The sequence below is a fragment of the Hylobates moloch genome, unplaced genomic scaffold, assembly GCF_009828535.3.
Source record: "Hylobates moloch isolate HMO894 unplaced genomic scaffold, HMol_V3 SCAFFOLD_7, whole genome shotgun sequence".
NCBI lineage: Eukaryota > Metazoa > Chordata > Mammalia > Primates > Hylobatidae > Hylobates > Hylobates moloch.
The window spans coordinates 64,076,429-64,086,236 of NW_026652282.1; the positions used below are offsets into that span (position 1 = coordinate 64,076,429).

Below are 9,808 nucleotides of genomic sequence, written 5' to 3' on the forward strand. Positions count from 1 at the left end.
TTACTGATCAGATCACAACATGAAAGAAAGATTTAGTGATAAAGTAACCCAAAACTCCCTAGAGCAAGCCTTTATCATAATGGATAATAAACTTTTTAAACCTGTGTTTCTCAAAGTGTGGTTGGTATAAAAGAGCTTATTAAAAATGCAGGCTTTGGCCAGGCACAGTGGCTCATGCCTGTAATCCCAGCACTTTGGGAGGCCGCTTGAGCCCAGGAGTTCAAGACCAGCCTGGGCAACATAGCGAGACTCTGTCTCTATTTTATAAAATTAAAAAAAAATGCAGACTTCTGGCCAGGCATAGTGGTATGGGCCTGTAGTTGCGGCTACTCAGGAGGATGAGGTAGAAGGATCATTTGAGCCTAGAAATTTAAGGCTGTAGTGCACTATGATTGCACCTGGTGATAGCCACTATGCTTCAGCCTGAGCAACATAATTAGATTCCATCTCTAAAAAAAACAAAAATCAAAATCCATATTTCTAGATTTCATCCCCCAATACATTTGATTCAGTAAGTCCAGGACAGATTCCAAGAATATTGAATTTTAACATGTTACACATGTGATTCTTTATATGCACTGAAGTTTGAGAATCACAGCTCTACATTCTGATTCTTATGGGTTAGGACTACATGTTATATAAATTTCTATGGATAGCAAAGGGAAATTAAATAAACATTAAGTGAATCAAATGATGAAGAACAGGAAAAGGCATACCATTTCTAATAATAAACCACCCCCTGATCCTCCTGGAACGGTTGAAGAATGTGATATTCTACTCAACTCAAATATAATGCCTTAATACTTCCTAGACACTTCCTTCACTGGTCCTCTTTTTTGTCTTCTTTAGTTAATAGATTTATAAGGGAATTTCTTGTTTTCTCTCTCTCTTTTTTGTTTCAATTTAGAGACAGGGTCTCATTCTGTCACCCAGGCTAGAGTTCAGTGGCATGATTGTTAGCTCACTGCAGCCTCGAACTCCTGGGCTCAAATGATCCTCCTGCCTCAGCCTCCTGAGTAGCTAGGACCACAAGTGCATGCTACCATGCTTGGTTATATTCTTTTATTTGTTTGCAGAGACGGGGTCTTGCTATGTTGCTCAGACTGGTCTTAAACTCCTAGGCTCAAGCAATCCTTCCACTTTGGCCTTCCCAAAGTGTTGGGATTACAAGTGGGAGCCACTATGTGTGGCCAGGAATTTCTTCAAATTTGAATTGAAAGCTTTCTTGATCAAGGTAAATCTCTATTCCTAAAGAAGCTTTTTCCTAAGGGTGCCTCTGGTTCTTTGTCAAGAACCCATTATTTGGGTATGGAAAGGCATGGTTGAGAAATAAAAATTTTGTTCCTCTATTGCCACTACACTAAATCCCACTATTCATTTTCCAGATTCTTCTTTATCTTCCAAAGTCACAACCTTCAAATGGAAAAGTTAAAAATTTCACCTGTGCACTTCAGATCATTCTAATAATCCTTGAAAATTATTAGGAAGAAACATATCTTCCAAAGACTGTAACATGTAAAGATAAGAGGTTTATCAACTGAACTACTCAGCAACTCCAAAAAAGCAATTAATTTGCAAACAACTCCTAATGCAAATACTTTTCCCACTAATAGCTTTTTTGAGACAGAGTCTCGCTCTGTCACCCAGGCTGGAGTGCAGTGGCACAATCTTGGCTCACTGCAACCTCTGCTTCCCAGGTTCAAGCGATTCTCGTGCCTCAGCCTCCTGGGTAGCTGGGACTACCACAGGCGTGCACCACAATGCCCAGCTAATTTTTGTACTTTTAGTAGAGACAGGGTTTCACCATGTTGGCCAGGCTGGTCTCAAACTCTTGACCTCAGGTGATCTACGCAACTCGGCCTCCCAAAGTGCTGTGATTACAAGCATGAACGACTGTGCCCAGCCTCCACTAATAGTTGTTAAACATTCAAGAAAATATACTGATCTAAAGCTTTCAATTTGTATTGGATATATTTTTTATAAAACAAATTACAGGCTTACTATGAAAAAACACATTGAATTTATAAGATGTTCACAATCAATTTATTTCCCTCCTTCTCCTTGGCGTACATTAGTCTATTTTCTACCATTCAAATAAAACAAAAATAGCAGTAACACTCCCAATTGAAATATTTACCAACAAAGTAAAGTAAGTTTAAAGTCTTTCTCTTCTCTTGAAACATTTTAATTAGTATGTCTAAAAAAAATCACCTCACTACTAGAAGGCAACGTCTCTAATCCTATTTGCAATAATCAAGTGTTATAGAAATCTATGACTATAAGAGATTAAGAGGACCAAGAAAGGGCAGTGAGACATCAGCTTAATTTCATCTTACCTGCTTGCATAATATTTAACTTGATTAGCTCTACCAAAGTAGCTTAAGTTTTAATAACCAGAAATTATCCTATTGTCACTATCACTCATCAAAAATGGAATATAGGATCTATTAATTACGATTTAAAGCTAAAATCTGATCCTGCCATTCAAATTTCTTTTGCATTTCAGAAGCAAGAAAGCTAAGTATTACCAGTCTGAATTCCTCTAAAATGCAACTTTCCCCAAAAGCATATTTCTTTAAAAAAATTTTGTGGGTACACAGTAGGTGTATATATTTATGGGGTACATGAGATACTTTGATATAGGCATGCATTGCGTAATAATCACATCATGGTGAATGAGGTGTCCATGCTCTCAAGAATTTATCCTTTGCGTTACAAACCATCCAATTATACTTTTAATTATTTTAAAATATACAACTACATTATTATTATTATTATTTTGGGACAGGGTCTGGCTCTGTCACCCAGGCTGGAGTGCAGTGGTATATCTTGGCTCACTGCAGCCTGCACCTCCCAGGCTCAGGTGATCCTCCCATCTCAGCCTCCCTAGTAGCTGGGACTACAGGCACACACCACCATGCTCCGCTATTTTTTTTTTTTTGCTAGGAACACGGTTTTGCCATGTTGCCCAGGCTGATCTCAAACTCCTAGGCTCAAGCAATCTGCCCACTTTGGCCTCCCAAAGTGCTGGGCTTACAGGTGTGAGTCACCACGCCTGGCCTCATTCTTTTTTAAATTTAAATTTAAATTTTTGTGGGTACATAGTAGGTGTGTGTGTATGTATGTATACATATATATATATACACATATATATATATACACATACACACATATATATATATATATATATATATATATATATATATATATATTTTGTCGTGTTTTGTTTTTTGACATGGAATCTCACTCTGTCGCCCAGGCTGGCTGGAGTGCAGTGGGGCGATCTCGGCTCACTGCAAGCTCCGCCTCCCAGGTTCACACCATTCTCCTGCCTTAGCCTCCTGGGTGGCTGGGACTACAAGCACCCGCCACCATGCCCGGCTAATTTTTTGTATTTTCAGTAGAGACGGGGGTTTCACCGTGTTAGCCGGGATGGTCTCGATCTCCTGACCTCGTGATCCACCTGCCTCAGCCTCCCAAAGTGCCAGGATTACGGGTGTGAGCCACCGTGCCCGGCCTTAGGTGTATATATTTATGAGGTACATGAGATGTTTTGATACAGGCATGCAATGCGTACTCATCACATCATGTAAAATGAGATATCCATCTCCTCAAGCATTTATCCTTTGTGTTACAAACAATCCTATTACACTCTTAATTTTTTAAATCTACAATTAATTATTGACTATAATCACTCCATTGTGCTATCAAATAGTAGGTCTTATTCATTGTTTTTTTGTTTTTTGTTTGTACTCATAAAGAATCCCCACCTCCCATCACCACCCCCAGCTTCTGGTAGCTATCATTCTACTATCTCCATGAGTTCAAGTGTTTTGATTTTTAGCTCCCACACCTAAGTGAGAACATGCAATGTTTGTCTTTCTGTGCTCGGCTTATTTCACTTAGCATAACGACTTCCAGTTCCATCCATGTTGTTGCAAATGATAGGATCTCATTCTTTTTTATGGCTGAATAATACTCCCAAAACTTATTCGTGTCTTTGTTCTAACCATCAGGGTTTATTCATAAAAATTCTTCATATTTTCAGCTTTCCTAATCATCTACCAGTCTTCAGATGTTAGTATGAAGTAGAACGAAACAAATTCTTAGTTAAGGTATACATTTCCAACTCCCTCCTTAAATTAAGAGATCTGGAACAGATCTGGAAATATAACGGGCAGATAATTACTGAAGAAGACACTGAACAGAGAAGTGAGCATTTTTCATCCTTAAATGCCATCTGCTCCATTATCAGTTCACGTACTTCCTGGATAGAGCTAAAATCTATCCTTGTCCCCTTTCCTTAGTTTTTAATTGTTTGGTGGTGTCTCCATTTATGTTCCGCAACTGCTACTAAGCCTATTTCTCTGTAATCAGATATTTTCTAGAGAACTGCAGGGTTTTTTGCACATGTGATACTTTCATGTGCCATTTCTCAAAGCAAAGTTTTTCCAATGATAGCCTGCCTTGTTAAACATCCCAAAAAGATCAACTGCAAAACATTTACCACCCAGAGGAATATAATCTCACTTTATTTTCTAACATTTACTTAACGTCTTCTATATGCCAGGTACTGCATTAGGTACTTCACATCCCTCATCTCATTTAATTTTCACAATAGCCAAAGAAATCAGCATTTTTTCCATTCTACTGATGAGGAAAATGAGACTCAGAGTAACTTGTTAAACATCATTGGGGGTGGATTAAAGCATATCCTCTTTAAAACTACAGACTTTTTTGGAAAACTGGGAAGGGAGACCTATCTGCCATCCTAGCATTATGATGACCGTTTTTATTATGCTTCAGTATGCACTGCGTGTTCATCACTTTCCACATTTCATATTATTTATTTATTATTATAGATTCCCAGAAGTAAAGAAATATGAATAATTTTATCAAAGACCATGCTTTTTCATTTTTATCATGCTGCCTCTCTAAGATAACACCAGATGCGAGGATGAACAACTTCCCTTCCACAGCAGGGGGAAAGGATTCACCATAAAATAAAACCAGTCACTGCAAAAACAAGCCTTTGTTGCCTAGCACAAAACATAGGCTTTAGAACTAGACAGACCAGTGTGGGATCCCAGCTCAGTTTCTTAGAGCTGTGCTTCTCTGAGCAAGCCCCCAACCTCCCTCTTGCTTACTATCAGTTCCCTTATCTATCTATCTATCTATCTATCTATCTATCTATCTATCTATCTACCTATCTATCTATCTGGGGTGGGTTGATATGAGTCTGGCTATATTGTTCAGGCTGGTCTCAAACTCTTGGCCTCAAGGGATCCTCCCACCACCTCAAGGGATCCTCCCACCTCAGCCTCCCAAAGTTCTGGGATTATAGGCATGAGCCACCATGCCTGGCCAGTCCCCTCATCTTTCAAGTCCCCTCATCTTTCGAAGGGGGTTAATACTTACTCTGCAATGTTAATGTGTGGATTATAGATAATGAGTGTAAACTATGGTGCCTGGCATGTAGAATGCATTCGATAAATATCAGAGAATAAATGGCTGGGCTCAGTGGCTCATGCCTGTAATTCTGTCACTTTAGAAGGCCAAAGCAGGAGGATTGCTGGAGGCCAGGAGTTTGAAACCAGCCTGGTCAACATAGTGAGACCCCGTCTCTACAAAACATTTTTAAAAATTTAAAAAGAATAAGTCCACATTCCAATGAAAACATTGTTAAAGGTATAAATAATAAGCAGGGAAGCATCCCATTTAACAATAGACAACTATGAGGAAAATGAGTGATTTGTAATCATATTCATTTAGGGGCGGTATCTTTTAAAAAGAATATATATATATACACACACACTTTTTTTTTTTTTTGAGACAGAGTCTCGCTCTCTTGTTCAAGCGATTCTCATGCCTCAGCCTCCTGAGTAGTTGGGACCACAGGCATGTGCCACCCTGGCTGGCTAATTTTTTTCGTACTTTTAGTAGAGATAGGGTTTCCCCAAGTTGGCCAGCCTGGTCTTGAACTCCTGACCTCAAGTGATCCACCCGCCTCGGCCTCCCAAAGTGCTGGGATTACAGGCGTGAGCCACTGCACCCGGCAAAAAAATAGATTTTAAGATCAGACATTACCCTATTATTTAAAGTCAAATTTATTATAGTAGATAGACCTGGAATTTTTTTAAATAATGTTTTCAAAAATTGACAAAAAAATGTTCTGCAACAGAACACCCATATTTTGAAACTGTGTCTAAGGAGTATCACAGCAGTCTTTTTAAAAACAGCCTAAATCATTCTCAGAGAGGGAAGGAGGAAAAACTAAATCATCTTTAGCAGCCTATGTAAATTCCATGCTTACTGATGAGAAAATCCAATTTTATGTTGTGAAATCTAAGAAAACCTACAACTGAAAGAACAGATTCCCAGCTGAACACAGTGGCTCATGCCTGTAATCCCAGCACTTTGGGAGGCCAAGGTGGGTAGATCACTTGAGCCCAGGAGTTCAAGGCCAGCCTGGACAACACGGCAAAACCCCATCTCTACAAAAAATATAAAAATTAACTAGGCGTGATGGTACATGCCTGTAGTCCCAGCTGGGAGGTCTTAGGTGGGAGGCTCACCTGAGCCCAGTGAGGTCATAAGGCTGTACTGAGCTATGATCATGCCACTACACTCCAGCCTTGGCAACAGAGTGAGACCCTCTCTGAAAAAATTTTTTTAAAATATATATATATTTATAAAAAGAAAGAACAGATTCCTGATTTTATATAAGTACGTAGTTAATTTGATGTTTGTTGAGGACATTTTGACAGACAATGCTGGATGTGAGGTAAAGAAAAATTAATTAAGAAGTTCCTGCATTCCAGATGCTTACAGTGTTAGGGCAAAGACTGGCATATAAACAAGGACAATACAGGTCAGGCATGGAGGCTCACTCCTGTAATCTTAGCACTTTGGGAGGCCAAGGTGGGAGGATCACTTGACCCCCAGAAGTAGAGGCTGCAGTGAGTCATGATAGTGCCATTGCACAGCATGCAGCCTGTGTAAGAGGCCCTGTCTCCAAATAAATACATACGTACCTACAATGATTATATGATGTGCTGAATTTATCTCAGTTCACCTGAAGGCACCAAGAAAACTTTTAGCCGAGGAAGAAAGAAGATACTTTTGAGCTAAGACTTGAAGAGTAGGAATCTTCAGGTGAATCAAAGGGTGGGGTAAGAGAAAAGGAAGATATTCTCGCATAAGTCTTGTACATGCATGAAAAGGGTGAATGTACTTCCAAGACAGTACAGAAAGATCAAGGAAGGCATGTAATTTATTGCCTTAACATAAAATTCACCATATTGACCATTTTAAAGTATACAATTCAGTAATGATTCCTTTAAAAAAAAAAAAAAAAAACAAAACCTATTTTCAGCCAGGCTGTTCTGCTTCCAGTTCAGTGAGTCAATGAATAAATATAATTTCACTGGTAGAAATGCTAAGTTTTAAAAAGCCTTCACTTTTTAATCAAAAAGAATAAGTGGACTAGGCACAGTGGCTCACACCTGTAATCTCAACACTTTGGGAGGCCAAGGCGGAAGCAACACTTGAGCCCAGGAGTTCGAGACTAGCCTGGCAACACAGAGAGACTCTGTCTCTACAGAAAGATAAAAAAGTAGCCAGGGATATTGTGGCACATGCCGGTAGTCCCAGATATTCGGGAGGTGGAGGTGGAGGTGAGAGGATTACTAGAGCCCAGGGAAGTCCAGGCTGCAGTGAGCCACGATCCTGCCACTGAACTCCAGCCTGGGCAACAGAGCGAGATCCTGTCTCAAAAAAAAAAAAAAAAGTGGTCATTGTGGAAATTCAGGTAATACCAGCAATACCAGCATGTAAAGTAAAAAGTGAAAACGTTCCCCTCATCGATAATCCCAACTGCCTAGAGATAGCCACTGTTAAGGTATTATCATGTATCCTTACAGAGATTTCTCTATACATACACATATACTTTTATATAGGGGATGCTGTTGTTTTTAACATAAAAAATTTCTAAGACATAAAATTATGTATTGCTCTGCATCTTGTTTTCCACATAACAATAGCCTACGATCCTCCCAAAGAAGGACATCAATTTCTAGTTTCAGTGTCTGAGCCTGCTCACTTCACGATGCTTTTGACAATTGTATATTTTTATTGTACTCTTTGCCAATCTAATTAGCAACTCATTAAGTTTAACTTCCTAGCTTAGTTTTTCTTCTTATGGAATAGTTCAAATACTTAGAAACATAGAGAAGACAGCTTTCTCTCTTAATTCAGCTCAAGTAGACAAGTATCTGAAGTGCTTAACTGGTATTTTTAGAGTATGTGTACAGTTTTTCTGTATTAGAGAAAGCACAGCATGTACAGGAAATACAGTTAGAATGACTGACGTAGGGTTTGAGTCCTTGTTCATTTTCTAAATTTAAGACTATTTTTCTCATCTATAAAATTAGAGGGTATAAATAATTGCAGTAGTCTTAAAGTCCTAAGAGTATAGGACTCCAAATCACAAACGTTTGAAAACACATTGTTAAAATTCCTCTACCTGGATTGCTTAATGGTGAGAATACTGTATCTCCTCCACTTCCTAAAGCCTATGAGTTCCTCAAGATCTTAGTTTTGTCCATTTATGTATACCAAGCGCCTAGAACATTGCCTAGCATGCCTACATTTGTGGAATGATTGAAAATGGTTAGGAGCTTTCAATCTGGTAAATTGCCTTGAAACAATTATTCGGACAAAGTAATAAATCTGGCATAATTTCACTCTTTGGTCTAACTCTCACACTCCTGAAATGAAAATGCTACAAAATAGATAACTCTTACACATCATTCAGGGAGTTACATCGGCCAACAGTAGAGAGTCTCAGATATTCTACTCCCGGGATCTAAAGTCGAACTCCCCACCCCCAACACCTGAAGGGGCCCACACTCAAAAGTGTCAAAACTCATAGCTATGCACATTCACAAGACCATAGAAGTCGGGCTGTCACCTACGCTACTCCACTCTCAGATTCTACATCCCCAGAAGACAAAGAGTTACAGTTCCTTCTCTCACGAATTCCACAACTCCGAAAACCGCGTAATTGAAGCCACCAAAGGCATAGAAGCGGCAGGGAAAGGGGGTTGGGAAGAGGTGAACAGACCCTCTCAAGCCCCAGTCACCGGGAAAAGCCCAGGCTGCTGGAAACCGCGTCCTCACCTCCTTCTTTCTTTGGGCAGAGGCCGAGGGAACGTCGCAAACGATGAGCAGCGCCACCGCCATGGTCACAGAGACACACCAAAACCACCAACGCGCTGCCATGTTCGCTCCTCTCCCTTCTATAAGCGAAACTTTGCTCCGGCTAGGTCTGAGGGTGGGGCGTGAGAACAGGCAAATCGGCCCCTTGCCTTTCCTCATTGGTCCAGCTCAGCCCTGCCGGGCAACCGCTCACATTACGTCACAGCGCGCTGGCGCCACACGCCCGCTAAAAGAAGGCTGATTTCTAATTGGCCCCAGTCGGCCAATAGAAAAAGGATAATCTGGAGGGTTTTCATTGGTTCGCTAAAGATAATGATCCGCCCCTTTCTCGATACGTAAACATCTAGCGCGCTGCCGCTTTCCAAACACGCATGCGCAGTTGTGAAATATTGCGGAGTTTTCGGAGTCGAAAATGGCTTGAAGTTGCCAGAACGGAATCTTTCACCCAAAGACTCACTTAGAAGTCCTTGAAATTCGCCTCCTTCATGTAATATTCTAGAACAATGGGACCTAGCCGCGTGAGGGATAAGAGCTATTTAGTCCGTTATCCTGCCTCCAAAGTACTTCAAAGTGAAAAAATAAAAGTAGG

At 40.1% G+C, this 9,808-nt stretch overlaps 1 protein-coding gene across 1 annotated transcript in view; it reads right to left on the bottom strand.

Annotated features, from left to right (window-relative positions):
- MAGT1 (magnesium transporter 1) overlaps positions 1 to 9,440 on the bottom strand; it is a 67,613-nt gene extending 58,173 nt beyond the window's left edge. Inside the window, exon 1 of the mRNA XM_032757211.2 lies at positions 9,181 to 9,440. Coding sequence (XP_032613102.1) covers positions 9,181 to 9,378 — 198 coding nt within the window. The 5' untranslated portion in view covers positions 9,379 to 9,440. The remainder of the gene's footprint in view (positions 1 to 9,180) is intronic.
- Between the last annotated feature and the right edge of the window lie 368 nt (positions 9,441 to 9,808).